Here is a 26,592-nt window from a genome sequence, read left to right on the forward strand (position 1 = left end):
GACCCAACCTGAAGTTACCTAACCTAACCTAACCTATACTAACCTAACCTAAACTAACATAACCTAACCTAACCTATACTAACCTAACCTAAACTAACATAACCTAACGTGACCCAATCTGAAGTTACCTAACCTAACCTAACCTAAACTAACATAACCTAACGTGACCCAACCTGAAGTTACCTAACCTAACCTAACCTAAACTAACATAACCTAACGTGACCCAATCTGAAGTTACCTAACCTAACCTAACCTAAACTAACATAACCTAACGTGACCTAATCTTAAGTTACCTAACCTAACCTAACCTAAACTAACATAACCTAACGTGACCCAATCTGAAGTTACCTAACCTAACCTAAACTAACATAACCTAACGTGACCCAACCTGAAGTTACCTAGCGTAGCTTAACCTAACCTAAGACACAGAGATGCCATCTTCATCTCTGTTTCTTGCGCGAGCCAGTATTACGCTGTGACTGCGATCGTGTTCACTCAGGTGTGAACCCGTGCGTGTCTGTGCGCTGTGAGCCTGGCGAGGAATGTGACATCAACAAGTTCGGAATCGCTCGCTGCGAGTGCCCGCCCCAGTGTGAACCCATCATGCGCCCTGTGTGTGGACAAGATGGCCGCACGTACGAGTCGCTGTGCGAGCTGAGACGGGCGTCTTGCGTGCAGAAGAAACTCTTGGAGGTCAAACACACGGGCGCTTGTGGTAAGTCGCCCGCCCGGTTGGCGGATTCCTGATAATGTTAAGACGAGCTGAATTAACCAGAGCCCTTGTTGAAAAGCTGGCGGTTGCTCGGCTAGTCACGGAATTCTCCGCGTTGCGTGGAACCCTGGTCGACCCTTTCCTGAGCCAGATTAATCTAGTCCACGCCCTTCAAAAAACATTTTTTAATATTATCATTCCGTATACTTATATAGCGTAGTCACTTTCCTGGAGGCTTTACGAATATTTAGCTGCAGACTGTCTCTTTGACACAGTAAGCGTCAGGCGTGGACCAGATGGGCCACTTCATAACCTCAACTTTCCTATTCATACGCGTGTCATTTTTTTTTTCCATTCTCAAACAGAACTGGGGAAATTTTTTTCATTGTCAATTCTGCAAGTGTGATTACTGCTCACAGCTACAACAACAAAAACTTTAGGGAATTTCAGGGAACCACGTTGGGGGGTTTTGTGTGTGCGAAAACAGCGGTGTTCAGTGCTGCCACCTAGAGTAATTAATTTCAAAATTAACTCATTAGCCTCCCGCTGTACACCTGACAGAGAACAAATTTGACAAAACAGCCTGAAACCAGAGGCACATTACACTTTTATACAGACACTGGGGAACCATTAGGTGTGTACCAGATTGTTACAGCCATTTTTCAACTACAAAATGTAACCTTATCGTTGAACTAATGCATGTCTGTTTTAACCTATAAAGCAGGACTAGGTGATTTGTATAGCGACAACTTTACGCCGTGCGAAAGGAGAATGGTTCTTTCTTGAAATAAGTCATCATTGCTTGGATATAACTTTCGTTTAAAAGCCTTTGCAGTTAAAACAGCGTTATTATAATGCCTGAGAATCAATCAGGTAAATTAACTATTAATCTGATAAATTCTCGGTTGTTTTGCCGTGCAGTTTTCCGACGTTTCAACTATGCTACATGACGCAACAACTCAGATGACATCCATCTTTATACACGCCGTGAGTCAACTTAAATATCACCTGGCATTAATCTGTTTAGGGAAATTTAATCAGATTTAAACCGAAACAAAAGCTTGTGTAATTTGCCCAAAGTGGCAGACCTGGTAACTCGGCTTACGTCATTGTCGAGACAACTGAGCGGCTGGGAGCGAGGCTACCACATTCAGACAGGAGTGAGACATAAGCTCTGGAATAAGTTAAACTTTAAACTCCGAAACTCCCACAAGGTTTCCAGTCTCTGATAATAGAAGAGTGACAGCTTTATCGTGTACCCGCATGAGGCGCTGTACGTTACAAGAAGTTATTCTCGACGGGTTAAAATGTCAATATAGCTTCGTCACACTTTCCGTCAAGTTTCGACATTTATTTTTTTTGCGATATTTACATATCGCGAGCTCGTGGCTGATCGTGTATCAATTACTAATAACATCCAGCGCAAAATGGATCAGTGGAGCTTGAAGTGTGACATTATATATGTCAATTAACAGTTATATTCACGGTGGCATTGCAAAATTTTGAGGTTATGTTCGATAAATTTAACGTAGGCATCATCTGTGTGCAATCAATTGTTTAAAAATAAAATATATAATGATTTAACGATATCCTGTCGCATATTTATAACTTTCATATGATTTTCAGTGATAATTTCCTTAAACAGCGTTAACCAATTGATCTACGTAATGGTGAAGTGTGGTGTTTTCTTCGCGGTACGGACTGAATTCTTAAATACGTAATATTTAGACGAGCTTGGACTTCAAAGGGTAAACCAGCTGATTTTCGTAATGGTGAAGTGTAGTGTTTTCTTCGCGGTACGGACTGAATTCTTAAATACGTAATATTTAGACGAGCTTTGACTTCAAAGGGTAAACCAGCTGATTTTCGTAATGGTGAAGTGTAGTGTTTTCTTCGCGGTACGGACTGGATTCTTAAATACGTAATATTTAGACGAGCTTTGACTTCAAAGGGTAAACCAGTTGATTTTCGTAATGGTGAAGTGTGGTGTTTTCTTCGCGGTACGGACTGGATTCTTAAATACGTAATATTTAGACGAGCTTTGACTTCAAAGGGTAAACCAGCTGATCTTCGTAATGTTGAAGTGTGGTGTTTTCTTTGAGGTACGGACTGGATTCTTAAATACGTAATATTTAGACGAGCTTTGACTTCAAGGGGTAAACCAGCTGATTTTCGTAATGGTGAAGTGTAGTGTTTTCTTCGCGGTAGGGACTGGATTCTTAAATACGTAATATTTAGACGAGCTTTGACTTCAAAGGGTAAACCAGCTGATTTTCGTAATGGTGAAGTGTAGTGTTTTCTTCGCGGTACGGACTGGATTCTTAAATACGTAATATTTAGACGAGCTTTGACTTCAAAGGGTAAACCATCTGATTTTCGTAATGGTGAAGTGTAGTGTTTTCTTCGCGGTACGGACTGAATTCTTAAGTATACGACCACCGGCTTCGAAAGATTAAGTAGCCTCCTCCCATTCCGTGTTTCAAAAATGTGAGTCATTATTATCGGTAAAAATTACAAGTGAATGGCTTATGCATCTGCTTGAATTATAATTGTATGTAAAATTTAATCTTTCTTCGCAGAGATTGCACCGCGCGTTGCAATTCGAGTCTCTCGGGACTTTGAATCGTTTTCTCGCCGTGCTTCTGTCTAACCCAAGGCTGGTCGCCGTGTTTTTTGCAGGTGGAATGAGTCCCTGCAGTTCACACCAGTGCGACTTCGGCGCGCAGTGCGTGGAGCGAGGCGGACGGGCCGAGTGCGCGTGTCCGGCTTGTCCGGCCGAGTTTGATCCCGTCTGTGGCTCGGACGGCATCTCGTACGGCAACGAATGCAAACTGCTGCTGGAGGCTTGCCAACACCGCCGCAAAGTCACGACCCTCTACAAGGGCTTATGCAGTAAGTTCCGGTGTGGAAACGCCTTGTACGATGTTTCTAGGGGAATATGGAAAGGGTTAGGACATAAGGCGTCTTCCTCCCCGTGGATTTACCATTTTCACCCTCTAGCTCGCAGATATTTTGCGTGTTCAAAGGAGAGACACTGATCTCGGTTTCTTTTACGTACATTCGACCCTTAATCCAGCATTCTTTTGTCATTGCAGACGGGTGTGAAAACAAGAAATGCGATCACTACGCCATCTGTGAGAGCGACGGCAGTGGCGCCGCCAAGTGCGTGTGTCCCGAAGCTTGTGTCGAGGTGAGCGAAAGCACAGACTAGGTTAGCTCGTCACGTGATTTGCTGTCGTGGTAGGATTTGGTGTTTTCAAGGCTGTGAGTCTGGGTTTTTGATGGTGGAGGCAGCAAGGACCTCTAAAACGTTGGTAAACGTCTACCATACTACACGACACTACAACCCAAAAGACAGAAATCTTCGGTTCTCATAGTATTTGATTCTTAATTCTTGGGCAGTTGTCGGAATTACGTTAACGTGTCAGGTTTAAGATTATTAGTTTGTGGACGAAGTTACGTTTGAAATGAAAATTCTTCTACGTTTCCTCCTTCCTTCTTCTCGTTTCTGCTTTGCTCTCGATTTCTACACGCTGTAAACTTCGTCGGTTAATTATTCAACAGAATGACTTAATCGATTAATCGATTCTACTGATGAAAGACCGGCACAGGCGAGAATCGAAACGCATCTCGCAATTAACTTATTTAAACAATCGATCGACTCCAGTAATTTAATTTTGACAAAATCGATTCAGAGTGCGTTCAGAAAGGGGCTGTAAACTGGTTCGACATTGCGTTTCGCCTCTTTTATAACAAAACCTGTCTGGTGGAGTGAGATGCAATGTTTTAAACTCCGTCAATCGTTACACGGCTTCTGTGGGAACAGAAGACGGAGAGTTTGCGTTAGTGTTTATTCGCTACGCCGCTAGATGGCGTCAGAGTTCAGTTGAAAAGTTCGCCTGTGAAAATTTTACTGCTGTTTAAAAATGTATAACCTCACTTCGTTCTGTGTTAGAAATCAGCTGTGTATTTGAAACAACTTCCGCTTACCAGACATTTTCCCGTTCATTGTGACTACGGATTCTGTAATCTAATTCCGATGTAAGTACGTTCAAGCGATTGTTACTATAAAACGTAATATTATTTCGTAAAAAAACACCTCTTGAAATGGTCTAGCTCAGATTTTATGATTGGACTATAAAAGATTTAAATTTAAAACGCATTTGAATTTCGCATTTCCTCCTTCAGATGTCTCATTGTTTGGACACTTTTAATTGTCAGTTTTCTCTTGTTTGTCTACACGTCCGCTCTAACGTTCATTATATGGTTTTTATTACATTAAAAAAGTGTATTTTGATTTAATTTGATTTTAAAAGTACAGTCCCCCTCGTACAAAATACACCCGCTGAACTCCGTGACTTCCTGTCTATCGACAACTCTGACACATTTATTCTTACAGTCTCGCTTAACTTGGAACCGACGAAATTGATCATCTCTGAAAGTAGTTTGAACGGTGACTTGAAATATGTTTCTCGTGGTCGTTCAGACTTTGAACGCAAATTCTGGCTTATCGTCTCTAAACTTTTAATTTCCTTCCGCAGTTTGTGGTACTCTTTAAGTCACCGACGGAACTACGGTCATTGGCAAAGTGCTGTTAGTGCGCATAAAAGGCGATTTTCGTACACGAAACCACGCGCATGCGCAAACAGATGATTGCGCAGTAGGTTGTGCCGTGTGGCAATAGAGTGATGCTTGGACAAGCTGATGGGTGGGGTTTAGAAGGTTTAATGTATTTTTCGTGGAGTAAAGTCCATTCGCAAGCAAGAGACATGAATGTAGGAGTCAGTTTTATTAAGAATCCACATTATTAGATTTATTTTAGTAGTTTTTAAAGGAGTTTTTCGTGTTGTGTGTTTAGTGGGTTGAAGTGTGAGGTTATGTTGAGAGCTTGAAATAATGCTGGACTATTTTACCTGTCAAGTGACCAAGATAACGAAAATGTTATGGGAAATCGAAGAAAGTTTAGACGAAGAGAAAAGATTCGTCTAGAATTATATGTTTTGGAAGGTCGTCCATTTTGTCGAAGGAAAATTTTTGAGTAGGTCTATGAAACCAATTTTGAAAGATATATTTTTTTTTAAATGTTAGGTATTTGGCTTTCGTCCTATAACGCAGCTTCAGTAACTTTATTTTCACTGTACGTCTGATATTATTTTGTGATTTCAGTTGTACCACATTATGAGATTAAAAATTCTTTGGTGCCGAGGCCACTGATATCTAGTGAAATCATGAACGAAATAATATTTCATTTTGTTATCGTATCAATGAAAACGTTTACCGATACTGATAACAGGCTCAGTAGTACCAACCCCGAGATTTGCTGGAAAAATCCAGCGACACCTGCTTCCGCACTGAGCCACACAAAGATAACATAAGAACCTTTTGGTCGTGCCCCACAGGTGCACTCGCCCGTCTGTGGTACAGATGGCGTCACTTACAAGAATGAGTGTGAGATGCGGGTTGCAACTTGCAGGAGCAAACAGTTTGTCATGGTTGCGTATAAGGGAGACTGCGGTAAGTATTTTTTTTTTTTTGGCGGGGGATTGGTACTTGTGGAGATACGAACAGCTGAATATGTTAATGTTAGAAAGTCTCTTAGAATACGCCACAACGACTCGCTCTGACAGATTTCTGAAGTCATTGTTTACGTATCAGAAATACGACTTCAGTTATCGAACCAAGACAGAAAAGTCTCTTTAATAATATCTTAGTTTTTATATTGTTTTGTTTTAAGCGATGTTTTGGTGTATAATTAGTGTTGTATTGTGGCACTGTAGGTGTTGTCTTCAGACTTTGTGTTTAAATTGTAATAATAATCGTCAGGTTCAATTGAGAGCCACGATTACGAAAGTCGCGTGTATACTGAACACGCTTTAAAGTGGAATGGTTGTACGTTAACCCCGTTGAAGGAAATCGCTGTTGCAATTGTGTTTTGTAGACTAAAAGAATGTTTTTACAAGAAGAATCATTAGTTTTACTCGTGTGTAGAAATTGAAATAAGAAATCAAATCTAAAAGTTCTTGACGATGGTGAAGAGTCAATTGAATAAAAATTTTCTTGGATATTATCCATCGTCTAGTAAAATATAAAATATAAAACGTAAAAAAACGACGTTTCGGAGATGGGACTCTATCTCCGTCTTCAGGTTCATACACAGTTGGGCCCACTAGACAGAGCTAATCCCTATCTCCGGACCTACGTCCCATCTCCGAAACGTCGTTTTTTTACGTTTTATATTTTACTAGACGATGGATAATATCCAAGAAAATTTTTAATCAATTGAATTTTCTTGGATATTATCCATCGCCTAGTAATATATAAAATATCAAACGTAAAAAACGACGTTTCGGAGATGGGACTCTATCTCCGTCTTCAGGTTCCTACTCAGTTGGGCCCACTAGATAGAGCTAATCCCTATCTCCGGAGGAACCTGAAGACGGAGATAGAGTCTCATCTCCGAAACGTCGTTTAACGTTTTATATTTTATATTTTACTAGACGATGGATAATATCCAAGGAAATTTTTTATTCAATTGAATTTCCTTGGATATTATCCATCGTCTAGTAAAATATAAAATATAAAACGTAAAAAAACGACGTTTCGGAGATGGGACTCTATCTCCGTCTTCAGGTTCCTAGGAACCTGAAGACGGAGCATCGTGACTGAATCCAGCGACTAAGTGACGGAGATTGTTTCGTTCCGCCATTCAGACCTGTGTCAGGGGGTGGAGTGCCAGTGGGGCGCGAGGTGCGAGGCGGGGGCGTGTGTATGTCCGACCAACTGCGGTGGCTCTACCGGCATCCACATGTCGGAGCCTGTTTGCGCTTCGAACATGGTGACGTATCCTAGCGAGTGCGAACTGCAACGCGCCTCGTGCAACCTTCCGCGTGGCAGCCCGACACTTACCGTCGTGTTCTATGGGGATTGCCGTGAGAAGAACGCCGTTCCTCCAAGTATGTTGTCTGCATTTTATTGACTTTATTACATTTTTACTTGTAAAATAAATGTCTAGAAAATAAGGCCCTGTTTATAATAACAAGACTGACGTGTGATATTACGTATTTTATTAAAATATTAAAATATTATTACAACAATTAACATTTAATATTTAAAATATATTAAAATGATGCTCTTTCTATCGAAATGTTCGATTTACAATTAGAGCATCATCTTTTTCACGACATGTTTCGGTTTTCAATGAACCATCTTCAGGTGTATAATCGATATAAATTTAAATTCTTACAGCAAGAGATGATAATGTTGCGTCATATTGTGATGATTATAATTGTTTAATTTTAACCGTCTAATCACAATAAAATATTTTATTAAATATTAAAATATTATTATTACAATTAACATTTAATATTTAAAATATTTAAAATATATTAAAAAGATGCTCTTTCTATCGGAATGTTAATTAATATTTATTTAGTCTTTATAATATTATTATTATAAAAAAACCACTACAAACATTTCACCCACGCAAGATCACATACATTTACGTAAACAACATTGAATGTGATAACAAAATACAATTGATCTAGAAGAGGAAAACTTTCCGATATTTAATGGACATCTGACGAAGAATTGAATTTAGAATATTACATTTAAATTTATATCGATTATACACCTGAAGATGGTTCATTGAAAACCGAAACATGTCGTGGAAAAGATGATGCTCTAATTGTAAATCGAACATTTCGATAGAAAGAGCATTATTTTAATATATATTTTAATATATTTTAAATATTAATTATAGTAATATTATTTTAATATTTAATAAAATATTTTATTGTGATTAGACGGTTAAAATTAAACAATTTTAATTAGGATTAGAATTGAAACTGTTTCTGGATTTTACAACGTAATAAGATTTGCCCATAAAGCAGCTTTTATAATGCCTGAAAAGTAGTGCTGGTAGGAGAGAGATCGGCTTCAGGGGAGAGAACTCACGTATCTTGTATTTTTAATTTAATTTTCTATTACGTTTTCATCGATAATTTGTGTTTTGCTCACAAGAGCTTCAAGATCTGGCCACCCATCAGATACAGACACACGGAGTCTGTGGAAAATTTTAAGAGATCACGTGCCCAAGACCATTAATATTCTCTATTTGGTGCTCTGTAATAACTGCTTGAGACTAATTACGAAAAATCCTCATTTCAAAACTTCGTACTAGATTACTAACCCACTAATCTCGTCCACAGCCACTCCGACTTTACCGTCGTCAAGGCAGGGCCACCAAGTGACCTCTGTCACCGTCCGGCCTCACGTAACCATACCAAATGCCATTACTAACGGTGGTAACAAGACCTCGGTGAGCGGTAATGGCGTCGGCGAAGCGTGTCGCGACATCCACTGCGACTTCGACGCCACGTGCGAACTGGGACCTGATAGCTTTCCGCGTTGCTCGTGTCAATTCGACTGTGCGTTGGCCGTGGGCGAAGGCGGAGGAGGAGGAGGAGGAGGAGGAGGAGGAGGAGGAGGAGGAGGGAAGGCGGTGTGCGCGTCAGACATGAGGCTGTACCCTTCCGTATGTGCGATGAAGATGGAGGGGTGCCAGAGGCAGGAGGAACTGAGGCTGCGGCCGCTAGACCTCTGCGAAGGTGCGGAGTGTCGCATGAATCTCTGTCTCGATACGTGCATCCCGCAAGGCTCGTTGCTCCTGTACCGTGTACGAGGTGCGATCGGAAAGTTTCCAGACTGCGCCTATAAAAACCCGTACACTTATCTCAGGTATTAAATTCGTCCATCACCCTCGAAGTAGTTCCCCTGGGAGTGAAGAGAACGATGCCAGCGCCGCTGCCAAGCCTCGAAATCTTTCTTTGTCAGCCTGTCAAGCACCATCTGCGATTCTGCCTGAATCTCTTCTATCGTCTCAAATCTCCTTCCCTTTAGCTGAATTTTCATCTTTGGGAAGAGGAAGAAGTCGCACGACGAATAAGGAGGGTGCGGGATGACGGCCATGGTGTTTGAGGCCAAAAACTGCCGAACTTTGAGGGCGGTGTGCGCTGGCGCGTTGTCATGATGCGTCGCATGTGGAGTTCTTCCTTTAGAATCAGCTGACAGGTCCCATAGCCTATCCCAACAATGTCGCACAAGTCGTTGATGGTACGACGTCGATCTTCGTAACATTTTCGGGCGTTGTGCTCGAAGATGGTCGTCCAGAACGCTCGTCATCATCGACAGAGGTTCGGCCATTTTTAAAACGTGAATGCCACACAAAAGTTTGCGGACTCCCCAAATGCTTGCTTTAGCATTTCATAGGTTTCCGTAGCCGTTTTGGCGAGTCTTTGGCAAGAGATTCAGGCAGAATCGCAGATGGTGCTTGACAGGCTGACAAAGAAAGATTCCCAGGGATGCTTCCAGGCTTGGCAGCGGCGCTGGGATCGTTGTGTTCACTCCCAGGGGAACTACTTCGAGGGTGATGGATGAATTTAATACCTGAGATAAGTGTACGGGTTTTTATACGCGCAGTCTTGAAACTTTACGATCGCACCTCGTGTGAATAGGTCTTTCTAGAGGTCTCCTCCCTTCAGGCCTCCCTTCCCCCGTGCATGCCGCATGTTCCACCTACCTCATCCTCCTCGATTTAATCACCTGAACGTCAGGTCATGCAATTTTCTCCATGATCCGTCTCCCTAACCTTTTGGGTCAAAATATCCTCCTCGAAACACTGTTCTCAGAAACCCTGAGTCTCTGCCCCTCTCTCAAAGTGAGAGACCAAGTTTCGCACCCATACAGCACAACATCTTTAGTTTCTTTTTATATGAGACGAGAGGACAAAAGATTTTGGACTAAATGATAGCGAATTTTGTCACATTTTTGAATGATTCGTCAGCTGTCCATTTATTCTGGTTCTGTCCTGAATTCTCGTGCCAAAGACGTGATCACGTACTTCGTCTTTTCTGCATTTATTTCGAGACCAATAATAAGAGTATTTCTGTATTTGTTTTTATGTTATTTATATTATCACCCCCAACAGATTAATATCATCAGCACAGACCAAAAGCTGACGTGTCCCATTCACTTCCAAACCGCCCTGATTTCTTTTTACGTTTCTAATGCAAAATTAAAAAGCAGTGACAGTAAAGCATCTCCTTGTTTCAGATCGTTCTGAATAGGAAATATATCATAAAAATATTTACTTACGTGAATTTTGCTACGGGTTTCACTGAACGCAATTTAATTAGCCTTTTTAGGTTCTTAGGTACACCAGAATCGAGCAAAATGTTGTAAGAGCTTCTTTTTTAACTGAGTCGTAGACTTCCTTGAGATCTAGAAATAGTTGACGTACTCTCGTTTTTTCTCTAGTACGAGGCGCGTCCTCAAAGTAAGTTTCCCTAGGGCCGTTTACAGAAATAAAACACAATTTCATGGAAATATTTATTGCAACAGATACAGCGAGTGTCCAGCTATTTTTCAACATATTCGCCACCGGAATTGAGACATTGGTCATACCGTGGGACCAACTTTTGAATACCTGTGTCGTAGAAGTCTGCCGCCTGGGATTGGAACCACTGTGTGACAACCATCTCCGCCTCTCTGTCATTCTCAAAACGCTGACGCTGACCGGACAGGAATTTCTTGAGGTGTAGGAAAAGATGGAAATCACTGGGAGCGAGGTCCGGGCTGTAGGGTGGATGATTAAACACCTCCCAGCTGAACTCCTGCAGGAGACTTGCTGTCCGTCGAGCCGTGTGCGGCCTAGTGTTATCACTGACCGCACTTCACAGTCGGCGGGAGCTGGAATAAGAACCTCCATCTTCAACAGCTGCAACGATGCTACTGTGAGAACGCGGGAAGTACCGTTAGTGCATGCGCCATGTTACGTCATTGCTCTATCACGTACGCACAGTCGCTTCGCGCAATATAAGGTTTGCTAGCTGTGGGACGAGTGGGAAACTTACTTTGAGGACGCGACTCGTATCTTGTGAATGTAGAAAATTTAATCAGTTGTAGATCCATTACGACGGAACCCACACAGAAGATCCCCAATAATTTCATTGACATATTGAGTCAACGTTGGATAAAGTTTCGTAGGCTGATGACAAGACGGAGATTCTTCGATAATTATAACAATTAGTCTTACCACCCTCATGATTTGGTACAATAACAGATTTCTTCAAGTCCTTATTCCATACGGAGCAAATAAGTTCGTCTCGTAACAAAACTTTCCACCTCCTGTTTTCATCAGTTCAGCTGGAATCTGATCTGCATTTATTTGTTCTTAGGACCAATAGATTTACTGAACTCCTGTCTCCCCAGTAAGGATTCTTCCTCCTTCTGTCATGGTTTTGGGATGACGTCCATCACGTTTCCCTCTATGGAGGACTCGGGAATGAAATTTGGGCGAACTTTTACGGTGCACGTGGAGTCCAGATCTTAAGTCATGTACCCGGTGGCATACGAGGTGCGATCGGAAAGTTTCAAGACTGTGTCAATAGAGGGCGAACCGGAAGTAGGACGATCTTCTGCCTTTAGGGGGTGCGGCCTACATTCATAGTGAATCAGTGTGCCAGCCGGCATCATCGAATTAGCATTTGTTTCTTAGTTACGGGCGTTTTGGTAGTGCATTACACCGACCCTCCTGCGATTTCGGAATGGCGTGTGCATCAAATTTTGCCAAAGACTCGCCAAAACGGCTACGGAAACCTATGAAATGCTAAAGCAAGCATTTGGGGAGTCCGCAAACTTTTGTGTGGCATTCACGTTTTAAAAATGGCCGAACCTCTGTCGATGATGACGAGCGTTCTGGACGACCATCTTCGAGCACAACGCCCGAAAATGTTACGAAGATCGACGTCGTACCATCAACGACTTGTGCGACATTGTTGGGATAGGCTATGGGACCTGTCAGCTGATTCTAAAGGAAGAACTCCACATGCGACGCATCATGACAACGCGCCAGCGCACACCGCCCTCAAAGTTCGGCAGTTTTTGGCCTCAAACACCATGGCCGTCATCCCGCACCCTCCTTATTCGCCGTGTGACTTCTTCCTCTTCCCAAAGATGAAAATTCAGCTAAAGGGAAGGAGATTTGAGACGATAGAAGAGATTCAGGCAGAATCGCAGATGGTGCTTGACAGGCTGACAAAGAAAGATTTCCAGGGATGCTTCCAGGCTTGGCAGCGGCGCTGGGATCGTTGTGTTCACTCCCAGGGGAACTACTTCGAGGGCGATGGATGAATTTAATACCTGAGATAAGTGTACGGGTTTTTATACGCGCAGTCTTTAAACTTTCCGATCGCACCTCGTAAGTAAAGTAAGCATTGGATAGGAGGCTGGGTGGGCCACAGAGCAGGTCTGGATGCAGAGTCTCTAGAGGAAAAATCCTCGTGAGACCAACTTTATTTATCATGAGGGAAGCTTTCGTAATAATGAAAGAGCCTCTTAACCTCGACTGTGGAGACTTTTACGGCTGAACCACGTGTGTGCTGACGGACATTCCGCAACTTTTGTTTTGTCTTCTATGTTTTATCCTTCAAGTCCTACTTCCTGTTTCGTAAAGAGAAAATATTTTTATCTACTCACACGGTCACCAATTACGAAACTGCACTGAATTCCTAACCTCATTTTTACCATCAGTTTGTGTGTCTCTTGGAACATGATCCAGAAGACGTATTTAAAACAGTTTTTGGGATGAACACTGATTTCTGTTGTGTTCTGTGATTTATAAAATGCAATTTTTTAAATGGTTCCATCTCTACAGCGAAAGCTTCTATTTGATAAGATTTTAAATTTTAACTGTCGTGATTAACAGAGGAACATTTCAATTAAAAGATTAAAAACAAACATCTCAGTTTACTCTGTAATAAATAATTTAGATGTAATGGGATGATTTTTAAATTCTCTTTGCTGATCGAACCCTGTAATGATTGTGCGTTAGTTAACTAATGGAGATAAACCTAACCTAACCCGCACAAAATAAACGGACACTTTCGTTAGTGTTTTTAAGAATGGAGAGTAATTATTAGTTTTTGTTTTAAACACTAACACATTTTATTTAAATATTAATATACGAGGCTCGTCCTTAAAGTAAGTTTCCCTGGGGCCGTTTACAGAAACAAAACACAATTTCATGGAAATATTTATTGCAACAGATACAGCAAGTGTCCAGCTATTTTTCAACATATTCGCCACCGGAATTGAGACATTTGTCATACCGTGGGACCAACTTTTGAATACCTGTGTCGTAGAAGTCTGCCGCCTGGGATTGGAACCACTGTGTGACAACCATCTCCGCCTCTCTGTCATTCTCAAAACGCTGACGCTGACCGGACAGGAATTTCTTGAGGTGTAGGAAAAGATGGAAATCACTGGGAGCGAGGTCCGGGCTGTAGGGTGAATGATTAAACACCTCCCAGCTGAACTCCTGCAGGAGACTTGCTGTCCGTCGAGCCGTGTGCGGCCTAGCGTTATCACTGACCGCACTTCACAGTCGGCGGGAGCTGGAATAAGAACCTTCACCTTCAACAGCTGCAACGATGCTACTGTGAGAACGCGGGAAGTGCCGTTAGTGCATGCGCCATGCTACGTCATTGCTCTATCACGTACGCACAGTCGCTTCGCGCAATATAAGGTTTGCTAGCTGTGGGACGAGTGGGAAACTTACTTTGTGGACGCGCCTCGTAATTTACGTTGGATTCATATAACATGACAAACAGATGGGACGAATGTTTGGTGTCGACTGTTCGTAGTCACTGAAATAAGGCAAATTCGCATTCTGAGAAAATTTTGCGTACAGTTTTGAGAATTAAACGCTGGTTTTGCGCAGGTATGAAAGTGAAGCCTTGCAATGGAGAACCCCCATTGGCTGACCCAGACACAAGACGGGAGTTTGACTGTGGGAGTGGACCAAACAGACAAGACTGTCCTTCGGGGAGTTACTGCCATCAGACACCTCACTTTGCACGATGTTGTAAGAAAGGTAAGGGGACTTTAGGTCGGGGGCTCTGCTCATTTAACAAAAAAAAATTTTTTGTTCTCGAACGTAAGGCAACGTAACAGACGGAAAATGTTTCCTTCTGCCTTAAATTCAATACTAAACCAACATCCCCAGTTATTACACGAGCATTACTACATTTTTTATGTTATTATTCTTATATCTTTACTTAATTATCGTCTTTAATTACCGTCTGTTATGATATTTTCTTTCAGAATGGAAATTTATTTACGTCGAAAAATTCTTCTATTCTCTTGTTTGTATGTTCATTACTGCATTTCGTCTCTGAACTGGAACAGAATCTGTCAAAAAATCAGTAGCGTCAATGTTTGTTAAATACATCGCATACGAACCAGAGATGTTTAAATTTTCAGGTGGTTTAGGGAGATGCTGAAAAGATTTATCATTTTACTGTCAGATTCATCTGTGTCTGGCGTATTTCTAAGGCAAAAATTTAAATATACTGTTAATGTACAAATATCACGCCTCCGTACAGAATTTTTTTTTAAATTACTGCATTTTATTTACAAATCTGGAATTTTCATTACATTTTCATTCTTGTATCATAAAATTTGAGTTCATAGAGAATTGTACAAATGAATTTCTAGAGTTATGAGGAGCTTATGTTAGTCAAACTTTCGCAGATTCACTTTAAGTACGTATCACAGTTGTGTGATTCAATTAGAATTACGTTGAGTTCGTTGACATTTGAATAAAGAATTATATTATTTGTCAGCATCATAATGACTGCTGTCTTACGCCCTTAAGTTTACAGAACTTTTTTGAAATTTGGAAATGAAAGGCACATCTGAACCTCCTAGTTGCGTTGTTGGTCGTAAACTTTGTACTATTCATGCTCTCGTCCTCACACATTCCATTTAAGTTCAGTCACTGGGAGATCCAAACTGGTCTGTTATGCTTTGCTTACGTCTCATTATGAATCTGGTTTTTGTTCGCGGTTCTGGTTCACGTTACACTGCACATTGCACCATCCTTCCCGTCTCCTTCAGACTCACAAAGAGTTCACAGTAGTGATCCCTGCCGTCCCGTGTTCATTACGACAATCCTGATTTCATTGACTTCATCCGGGTGTCTCAGCTCGGATGTTACATTATCAAGATTTCTGTCAAAAACCCATAACTAACTAACTATCTAGAGGGCTTACCGAACCCGAAGGTTCATCACCGAATTAACCAAAATCCCTGTCCTGGGCCAACAAAATCCAGTCTCCTTCAACTCCGATCTCCCATAGATCCTGCCTGACATTATCCTCCCATCTACGTCTAGGTCTCCCCAGAGGTCTCTTCCCCTCAGGCTTCCTCCCGCCTGAGATTATCCTCCCATCTACGTCTAGGTCTCCCCAGAGGTCTCTTCCCCTCAGGCTTCCTCCTGCCTGAGATTATCCTCCCATCTACGTCTAGGTCTCCCCAGTTGTCTCTTCCCCTCAGGCTTCCTCCTGCCTGAGGTTATCCTCCCATCTACGTCTAGGTCTCCCCAGAGGTCTCTTCCCCTCAGGCTTCCCAACCAAAACCCTCTTGTCCCATCCATGCGCGCTACATGCCCAGCCCATCTCATTCTCCTCGACTCAAAAACCCATTGCTTTGGAAATACATAAAAATTCTTTTTGTTCACCGGAATTAGTTTCGAACTTTCTCAAAACTTTTATACGAAATCCCTGTCACGACGTCTTTGCGTCATTTTGACCGCTGCGTGCGGTGAAACATAATGCTCTAGTTCCCCCACTCTCAGGTTTAGAGCGTCAGTAGTTGTTCCTTTTCCGGAATTATAAGCGTGACAAGTATTTCCATTTTCTGTTTGTGCAGACATGAACGCAAACCACAAAAGCTGCGAAGACTCGTGGTTCGGCTGCTGTCCCGATGGGAAGACTTCTGCACTGGGGGCGGACAACGCTGGTTGTCCTTCCATGTGCGGCTGTAATAAACTCGGTAAGTTCGTACATGGCAAATATTGCCTAATTAGAGTCGACAATTTTCTTTTATTCATTTTAAAAACCTTAAAGTAAAATGGTCTCGTATGTCCTTAGGCACAGTGGAAGGAAGGCTTCTGTAACTCTGGGGAATTAATCCACCAGTAGCCCCGTGCCCAGAGCAAAACACAGAGAGATCTCATGATAATCGCCTCATTTCAGTGAATATTGTATCAAGACGCCGATTATCTTTGGAACTTAATATCCTAGCAGCGGTCTGAGGCTTGGTCGCTGGGACCGTGGGTTCGAATCCCACTCAAGCCATCGATGTTGTGTTGTGCTGTCCTGTGTACAGGTAGAGGTCCTACGAAGGGCCGATCCCCCGTCCAAGGTGTCCTACCGAATGTCTAATAGATCGAGTGTTCTGTCTGACGACAGGTCCATATGAACAGGATCCTTCCATCCTTTTCTCGGACTGGGACCTGTTCATATACGTTCTTGGCAGATGATCCAGAAGTGGTTTGCCATTGCCTTCTTCTGTGTGTGAATGGAGTAATTGTTGGGATGCCACGGAGGAAAACTCCGTGTTGCCTAGACCACGGCCTTGCCCCACACAAGTTATAAATTCGGGCACCGCCGGGAATCGAACCCGAGACCCCCCCCCCCAGGATTACAAGGCGAACCAGTACCCAGTTGTTACGACAGTCATCGTGGAATGAGTTGCCTCGGTGGTCGCTACGACTGACGTGCATTGATGAGATGTCTAGAACGTCATCTTCCTGTTTCAGGGTCTTACTCAGACACCTGTGATCCCGTAAGTCAGCAATGTTCGTGTAAACCAGGAGTGGGTGGACTCAAGTGTGATCGATGTGAACCAGGATTCTGGGGTCTTCCCAAAATATCTGAGGGATATCAGGGATGCATTCGTGAGTATTGAGACTACACAAGGTTTTCAGCGCTGTCCTTCAGATTTTAGAGCAAATCCGTAGTTTCCTGCGAACTTTAAACGCCAACCAAATAGTTCACTTCGACGGAAAGTCATTTCGATTCTGTATTTGTTTTTGTGTTATTCAGATGAAGAAACTTACTTTTGTATCGAGTAATTTACGTAATATTTGCAGGTCTTAGTCGATGTTGTTGGTTTATACAGCGTTATTACGCAATTATCTTTTTTTAAGTAAGAATTTATTGGGAAAAAGTCCTGATTCGTCATTTTAATAAAACTTCTGACGTGTCCTCGAGTAATTACTGTAATCAGTATTTAGATTATCGGATTTCTGCTTCGTAACAAAAATCTCCATGTGATCGCAGTCTCATGTCTGGAATTCTCCATCTGAAATTTGAGATTCACGTTGATTGTGGATCTGATAGAAAGATATTTTACATCGAAACACTTGCTTCGATTTTCAGCGTGTGGTTGTTCGACGTTTGGGTCCGTACGAGACGACTGTGAACAGATGACAGGACGTTGCGTGTGTAAGCCAGGAATTCAGGGGCAGAAATGTACAGTATGTACAGGTCATAACAAGATCCTGGGGCCTACTGGATGTGTCTCTGGTAAGCTCTGTCGCCGGAATTGGGCGTTACGAGAAAAGAATTAGAAATTCTCAGACCTAGACCTCATGACGTGGCGTGGTTTTCCAGCTGACTCGACAACGCCTGTGCCTGGTTCGTGCGCGGAACTAGCGTGTTATTTCGGTGCGTCCTGCGAGGAACACCGTCCCGGACACGCAGAGTGTGTGTGTCGTTCAACCTGCGCAGATGAAGACTCTGGTGGCTCTCGTGTCGTCTGCGGTAATGACAGGCAGACGTATGGCTCGGAGTGTCAGCTCAAACTCTTCGCCTGTCGCTACCAGAAGGACATCGTCGTTCAGGCACTTGGATCTTGTACAGGTCAGAATTAATATGAATATTTTCGTACTTTCTCTGTTTGCTGCTGTATGAATTATTTCTGATAAAAAAAAATTTTGTGTAATTTTTTTTTGAAAAGTCCCTTAAAATCTTATCTGATAATATAACCTAACCTAACGTAACGTAACGTAACCTAACCTAACCCAAACCTAACTTAACCTAACCTAACCTAACCTAACCTAACCTAACCTAATCCAAACCTAACGTAACCTAACCTAACCCAAACCTAACCTAACCCAAACCTAACTTAACCTAACCTAACCTAACCTAACCTAACCTAATCTAATCCAAACCTAACGTAACCTAACCTAACCCAAACCTAACTTAAACTAACCTAACCTAACCCAACCTAACTTAACCTAACCTAACCTAACGTAACCTAACTTAACCCAAACCTAACTTAACCTAACCTAACCCAAACCTAACCTAACTTAACCTAACCTAACCTAACCTAAACCAAACCTAACCTAACTTAACCTAACCTAACCTAACTCAACCCAACCTAATCTAACCCAAACCAAACCTAACCTAACCTAACCCAAACCTAACCCAACCCAACCTAACTTAACCTAACCTAACCTAACTTAACCCAAACCTAACTTAACCTAACCCAACCTAACCCAAACCTAACCTAACTTAACCTAACGTAACCTAACCTAACCCAAACCTAGCCTAACTTAACCTAACCTAACCCTAACCTAACTTAACCTAACGTAACCTAACCTTACCCAAACCTAACTTAACCTAACCTAACCTAACCCAAACCTAACCTAACTTAACCTAACTTAACCTAACCTAACCTAACCCTAACCTAACTTAACCTAACGTAACCTAACCTAATCCAAACCTAACTTAACCTAACCTAACTTAACCCAAACCTAACTTAACCTAACCTAACCCAAACCTAACCTAACTTAACCTAACTTAACCTAACCTAACCTAACCTAACCCTAACCTAACTTAACCTAACCTAACCTAATCTATAATTGAATTATCTTATGACACGTCCCGTTATTGGATTTCTGCGTGAAACGTGGCATATTATAAGACAAGGGTATCTGTTGTAATATAATTAGGAATGATTAATATTTTACGACTAATGTTTGTCACTTTCAGTTTCTTCTCTCAAGAGAAGTATGGAGCATCGACACACGGGAACAGTTAAATGTATAATACAACCGACTAAAAGTCATTTCATTTTGAATTTGTAATCATTATGATTGAAAGGTCAATGTAAAATTTTATGTCTCGATGGTAGATTATAAACTAACCTACAAATGTTCTTAGAACTCTTTGCTTTTGTTATAATGTAACAAAAAAAATGTAGAAATATTTTAAAATTTTGAGGTTATGTCTACAAACTTTGAGGCACTTAAAATCTCTATCAGCGTAACTACTGTAGAAGACTGAAATTGATCTTGAAGAAACTTTGACATTGGATTAATCTGGCCCGGGATAGATGGTTGTCGAGTTGTATAATTAAGTTAAAACATATTTTAATCTTTAAAGTAAGAAACTTGGTGTGTATTATACGATGATGTATCATTATTATAGTAAGGAGTAGGACAAATGGAACTTTTATGGCATTTTTAGAAGGCATGTTCCCGGGGACGGAATGGCCGCTGCGACGTTCGACTGCCCACCGCTTCACAGAACCGGAGGACGTAAGCTCACCACTGTACAAGTCGACACGCCATTTGCTGGTGCCAGACCCCCCGAACTACCGCTACTACTATACCAGTCGCAACCAGGATGAATCAAACAGCCTCACGTCTCAGTCGTTACACCAACTGGGATCTGGATATATGCACAGTGGCAATGGTAGGATAAGAAATGTGTATCAGATGACTTAACAGAGGTTAACCAGCTGATTTTCGTAATGGTGAGGTGTAGTGTTTTCTTCGCGGTACGGACTGAATTCTTAAATGTAATTAAAGCGAGTTTCGGCTTCAAAGGGTAAACCAGTTGATCTTCGTAATGGTGAGGCGTAGTGTTTTCTTCGCGGTACGGACTGGATTCTTAAATACGTAATATTTAGACGAGCTTTGACTTCAAAGGGTAAACCAGCTGATTTTCGTAATGGTGAAGCGTAGTGTTTTCTTCGCGGTAGGGACTGAATTCTTAAATACGTAATATTTAGACGAGCTTTGACTTCAAAGGGTAAACCAGCTGATTTTCGTAATGGTGAGGTGTAGTGTTTTCTTCGCGGTAGGGACTGAATTCTTAAATACGTAATATTTAGACGAGCTTTGACTTCAAAGGGTAAACCAGCTGATTTTCGTAATGGTGAGGTGTAGTGTTTTCTTCGCGGTACGGACTGAATTCTTAAATACGTAATATTTAGACGAGCTTTGACTTCAAAGGGTAAACCAGCTGATTTTCGTAATGGTGAGGTGTAGTGTTTTCTTCGCGGTACGGGCTGAATTCTTAAATACGTAATATTTAGACGAGCTTTGACTTCAAAGGGTAAACCAGTTGATTTTCGTAATGGTGAGGTGTAGTGTTTTCTTCGCGGTACGGACTGAATTCTTAAATACGTAATATTTAGACGAGCTTTGACTTCAAAGGGTAAACCAGCTGATTTTCGTAATGGTGAGGTGTAGTGTTTTCTTCGCGGTACGGACTGAATTCTTAAATACGTAATATTTAGACGAGCTTTGACTTCAAAGGGTAAACCAGCTGATTTTCGTAATGTAATAGTAACGTGTTCACGGCTGATACGGCCTTATGAATAAGTCCAGGGATCTGAAGCTTTTCTCTGTCTTTGCAGACGTTTACTCTGCAGCTGGCTACCGTCCAACTCCTGCCACGATTCACGTGATAACAGCACTGTTAGGGGATTTGTGCATCGTTGATTCGGACTGTGGAGTTAAGTATAGTCGCTGTGTTGGTGGGGGCTGCGTGTGCAATGAGGGATACGCTGAGACGCCTGACAGGCAGGAGTGCCTTGGTGAGAATATTCAGAGCGTAGCAATATTTTTCTCAAATATTTCGTGAATTTCGTATCATAAATTTGATTCGATCTGTGTCTCGCCGCTAGACATAGGTTGTATAAATTTTTTTTAAACCGTCTGAATACAAGGCAGTCAATTTAAACGTAATGTAGGATTTTAAGAGTTAGAACTAATTTTTGTGATCGTGTTTATCAAAAATAGTACGCGTAATTCAAAATCTTTTGAGTTACGTAGTACTGAGAGCGGTTGGGCGACGTGACTCTGCTTTGTTATGTGTTCCGTGTACAAAGTTTTTAGGTTATGTTTCTTTAGAATCGGGATTTGGGGAAATACAGTCATGTGTTGCGATGGTCTTGCAGCTAACATGCCACCTGTTCATCCGACAATAGAATTCAGAGTCTGCGCGTCACGACCTTGCCAAAATGGCGGAACGTGCCTCGACATGACTCATGGCTCCTTCAGCTGCCAGTGCGAGTCTCATTGGACAGGATCGCAGTGCGAAGATCCGGTCATACAGCGAGGTAACCGCTCGTCGTTCTCATGAACTCTTTAGTGAAATATTTTTTTAAGGTAAATTGGTAACTTGGATATGTAACTCGTGCGTGTGGACTTGAAGAGAAATTCTGGTAACTATCTTTAAAAGTCCGCGTAATATTAGAACCCAGGTGACCGACATCGACGTCTTTGTCGTGCGAATGCGTTGTTTTGTGTTTTCTAGCCTACGACATACCTGCGTTTGATGGCCGATCGTACGTACGACTCAAACGACTGAAGGCTTACAACAAACTGAGTCTCGAAGTGGAGTTTAAGACGTACGCTAACGACGGGATTATTCTGTACAACCAGCAGAAGGAAGACGGAACTGGAGACTTTGTGTCTCTCGGTTTAGTAAATGGGTAAGTTGGACTTACTCTCTGTCTCCTGTGTCTTTATTTCATCTCGGATACGCATTTTGTTCTGTTGCTATTTTCAGGTACCTGAAGTATTTTATTTTTTTAAAGCACGTGTTCGTTGCTTTCGTATTATGATTTTGTCCTGTACGAGGTGCGATCGGAAAGTTTCAGACTGTGTCAATAGAGGGCGAACCGGATGTAGTACGAGCTTCTGCCGCTAGGGGGTGCGGCCTACATTCATAGTGAATCAGTGTGCCAGCCGGCATCATCGAATTAGCATTTGTTTCTTAGTTACGGGCGTTTTGGTAGTGCATTACACCGACCCTCCTGCGATTTCGGAATGGCGTGTGCATCAAATTTTGCCAAAGACTCGCCAAAACGGCTACGGAAACCTATGAAATGCTAAAGCAAGCATTTGGGGAGTCCGCAAACTTTTGTGTGGCATTCACGTTTTAAAAATGGCCGGCCGAACCTCTGTCGATGATGACGAGCGTTCTGGACGACCATCTTCGAGCACAACGCCCGAAAATGTTACGAAGATCGACGTCGTACCATCAACGACTTGTGCGACATTGTTGGGATAGGCTATGGGACCTGTCAGCTGATTCTAAAGGAAGAACTCCACATGCGACGCATCATGACAACGCGCCAGCGCACACCGCTCTCAAAGTTCGGCAGTTTTTGGCCTCAAACACCATGGCCGTCATCCCGCACCCTCCTTATTCGCCGTGTGACTTCTTCCTCTTCCCAAAGATGAAAATTCAGCTAAAGGGAAGGAGATTTGAGACGATAGAAGAGATTCAGGCAGAATCGCAGATGGTGCTTGACAGGCTGACAAAGAAAGATTTCCAGGGATGCTTCCAGGCTTGGCAGCGGCGTTGGGATCGTTGTGTTCACTCCCAGGGGAACTACTTCGAGGGTGATGGATGAATTTAATACCTGAGATAAGTGTACGGGTTTTTTTATACGCGCAGTCTAGAAACTTTCCGATCGCACCTCGTACAACGGAGTAATTCTGCGTTCTGCAGTTAACGAAGTAAGAGTCTGTAACGGCTGTGAAATGTACATTTCGCGCGCAATTTCACGTGGAACCACCGAGCCAAAGATCCATTTATGTCACAATCTTGGATTGTCATCACGACATCTGTCGTGTGACTCGCGGGAGCGCTTATCGAGACAGCCCGTTCAGAAATGAACTGTGAGTTTAAAAACGTCTCCTCTGCGTCTGCAGGTATGTCGAGTTCCGCTACAACCTCGGGAATGGACCAGTAGTGATCACGTCGGTAGACCGCGTTGAGATGAAAAAGTTCCATCGTGTGGTGGTAAAACGTTACCACCGAGATGGAATGCTCAAACTGGATGACTACGAAGACGTCGCAGGCCAGTCACAGGGGTCTCTGAAAGCCCTTGATTTGGTCGAGGACGCCTACATCGGATATGTGCCTACGAATGTTTCGAGGTGAGTTCTGTTGGAAGGGTCGGAGGGCGGAGTCAGGTCGAGTCAATGCACAAAACTGTGTTCACATGTTGACTACGCCGTCTAGAAAACAAAGTCAGTAATCCTGGAGTCTCGGGTTCGATTCCCGGTTATGACTTGTGTTGGGCAAGGCCGTGCTCTAGCCAACACGGAGTTTTGCTCCGTGGCATCCCAACAATTACTCCATTCACACACAGAAGAAGGCAATGGCAAACCACTTCTAGATCATCTGCCAAGAACGTATATGAACAGGTCCCAGTCCGAGAAAAGGATGGAAGGATCCTGTTCATATGGACCTGTCGTCAGACAGAACACTAAATAATAATAAGATGAGGTGGTCCAGCGGTTAGAACGCTGGCCTTGTAATTCAATTGCAACATTAAAATCAAAAGTTAGCGTTAAAAATCATGAAGTTCCTTATTCCGTTTCTTATTTAATCTCTAAGACATCGAAATATTTTCCTCAGTGTTTTGTTTTCAGACATTTTCAGTGCTAAACATTTATAGCGTTCAGTTTTTCCTGATAAAATTCTATTAAAAATTAAATCCGTGACGTAAGAGCCCTCTGAGAGCTCGTGAGAAAATTCTTCTCCCCCGAGACTCGAACCACCGGTCCGAAGCACGATGCCTCAGATCGATTAACGGCGTCCGTCTGCGTTCACAGGGTGTTTGAAAACATTGGAACCGCACTGGGTCTAATGGGCTGCATCCGGAAGCTGAAGATTGGCCGCCGGCTCGTCGAGTTGCACGAGGGTCTCGACGCCATGGTGGAGAGCGCAGTTGGCGTTCGAGAGTGTGGGGAGAATCCGTGTTCCAGCCTTCCTTGCCTTCACGGCGCCACCTGTCACGCCATAGACTCGGACAATTTCCAGTGTGCGTGTACACGGGAGTTCACAGGTCGGAATAATATTCCTATTTGCCCTTCCGCTCTGTTGGCCACTCAAAATAACTGGATCTAGTCTCGTTGATGTTGATGATGGCGATTATTTTGTCGTTCAGAGAACAGGATTGTTATGTATCGAGATGAAGCTTGAGATGTAATGTGTTCATTGTCTCCCCTAAAGTTTACCAGAAGACTTGTCGTCTTCGGAATTCACATCTGACGTCTCGTTTGCAGGAGATTTGTGTGAAGAGCGTGTGGACCCTTGTCTTTCTCAGCCTTGTACCTCCGGGTCGACGTGTGACGCCCTCCCACAGGAGGGTTTCATCTGCAAGTGTCCTCCGGGCAGAAAGGGAAAATTGTGCCAAGACCGTAAGTGACTTCGTCTTACCCGTTAACAGTAATCCTGTGTCGTCGAAATCTAAATATCTCGCAACTTCCGTGGTTTTGGTCTCGCCCTTCGATCATTGAGGTGGTTTCGTAGGTTCGTGGGTAAACCAGCTGATTTTCGTAATGGTGAGGCGTAGTGTTTTCTTCGCGGTACGGACTGAATTCTTAAATACGTAATATTTAGACGAGCTTTGACTTCAAAGGGTAAACCAGCTGATTTTCGTAATGGTGAGGTGTAGTGTTTTCTTCGCGGTACGGACTGAATTCTTAAATACGTAATATTTAGACGAGCTTTGACTTCAAAGGGTAAACCAGCTGATTTTCGTAATGGTGAAGTGTAGTGTTTTCTTCGCGGTACGGACTGAATTCTTAAATACGTAATATTTAGACGAGCTTTGACTTCAAAGGGTAAACCAGCTGATTTTCGTAATGGTGAAGCGTAGTGTTTTCTTCGCGGTACGGACTGAATTCTTAAATACGTAATATTTAGACGAGCTTTGACTTCAAACGGTAAACCAGCTGATTTTCGTAATGGTGAAGTGTAGTGTTTTCTTCGCGGTACGGACTGAATTCTTAAATACGTAATATTTAGACGAGCTTTTACTTCAAAGGGTAAACCAGCTGATTTTCGTAATGGTGAAGCGTAGTGTTTTCTTCGCGGTACGGACTGAATTCTTAAATACGTAATATTTAGACGAGCTTTGACTTCAAAGGGTAAACCAGCTGTTTTTCGTAATGGTGAGGTGTAGTGTTTTCTTCGCGGTACGGACTGAATTCTTAAATACGTAATATTTAGACGAGCTTTGACTTCAAAGGGTAAACCAGCCGATTTTCGTAATAGTGAAGCGTAGTGTTTTCTTCGCGGTACGGACTGAATTCTTAAATACGTAATATTTAGACGAGCTTTGACTTCAAAGGGTAAGCCAGCTGATTTTCGTAATGGTGAGGTGTAGTGTTTTCTTCGCGGTACGGACTGAATTCTTAAATACGTAATATTTAGACGAGCTTTGACTTCAAAGGGTAAACCAGCCGATTTTCGTAATGGTGAAGCGTAGTGTTTTCTTCGCGGTACGGACTGAATTCTTAAATACGTAATATTTAGACGAGCTTTGACTTCAAAGGGTAAGCCAGCTGATTTTCGTAATGGTGAGGTGTAGTGTTTTCTTCGCGGTACGGACTGAATTCTTAAATACGTAATATTTAGACGAGCTTTGACTTCAAAGGGTAAGCCAGCTGATTTTCGTAATGGTGAAGCGTAGTGTTTTCTTCGCGGAACGGACTGAATTCTTAAATACGTAATATTTAGACGAGCTTTGACTTCAAAGGGTAAGCCAGCTGATTTTCGTAATGGTGAGGTGTAGTGTTTTCTTCGCGGTACGGACTGAATTCTTAAATACGTAATATTTAGACGAGCTTTGACTTCAAAGGGTAAGCCAGCTGATTTTCGTAATGGTGAAGTGTAGTGTTTTCTTCGCGGTACGGACTGAATTCTTAAATACGTAAT

General features: G+C 42.4%; 1 protein-coding gene across 26 annotated transcripts in view; it reads left to right on the forward strand.

The window, feature by feature from the left end:
* The window catches only part of LOC110826776 (agrin-like), a 741,485-nt gene that overhangs the window by 703,965 nt on the left and 10,928 nt on the right, over nt 1–26,592 (forward strand). For 23 of the 26 annotated variants that reach the window (XM_087345738.1, XM_087345736.1, XM_087345734.1 and 20 more), the window contains 18 exons: nt 500–715; nt 3,392–3,604; nt 3,808–3,902; nt 6,112–6,226; nt 7,423–7,665; nt 8,920–9,318; nt 14,490–14,642; nt 16,481–16,603; nt 17,373–17,510; nt 17,995–18,141; nt 18,229–18,477; nt 20,089–20,316; nt 21,266–21,445; nt 21,809–21,970; nt 22,168–22,345; nt 23,574–23,801; nt 24,483–24,715; nt 24,936–25,070. In XM_087345738.1, coding sequence (XP_087201864.1) covers nt 500–715; nt 3,392–3,604; nt 3,808–3,902; nt 6,112–6,226; nt 7,423–7,665; nt 8,920–9,318; nt 14,490–14,642; nt 16,481–16,603; nt 17,373–17,510; nt 17,995–18,141; nt 18,229–18,477; nt 20,089–20,316; nt 21,266–21,445; nt 21,809–21,970; nt 22,168–22,345; nt 23,574–23,801; nt 24,483–24,715; nt 24,936–25,070 — 3,435 coding nt within the window. The remainder of the gene's footprint in view (nt 1–499; nt 716–3,391; nt 3,605–3,807; nt 3,903–6,111; nt 6,227–7,422; nt 7,666–8,919; nt 9,319–14,489; nt 14,643–16,480; nt 16,604–17,372; nt 17,511–17,994; nt 18,142–18,228; nt 18,478–20,088; nt 20,317–21,265; nt 21,446–21,808; nt 21,971–22,167; nt 22,346–23,573; nt 23,802–24,482; nt 24,716–24,935; nt 25,071–26,592) is intronic. The other 3 variants (XM_087345726.1, XM_087345737.1, XM_087345739.1) reach the window with 3 other exon arrangements.

The sequence above is a fragment of the Zootermopsis nevadensis genome, unplaced genomic scaffold (assembly GCF_977971745.1).
Source record: "Zootermopsis nevadensis isolate Lab colony 2312 unplaced genomic scaffold, Znev_1.0 Znev_ptg000009l, whole genome shotgun sequence".
In the NCBI taxonomy this organism is placed as follows: Eukaryota; Metazoa; Arthropoda; class Insecta; order Blattodea; family Termopsidae; genus Zootermopsis; species Zootermopsis nevadensis.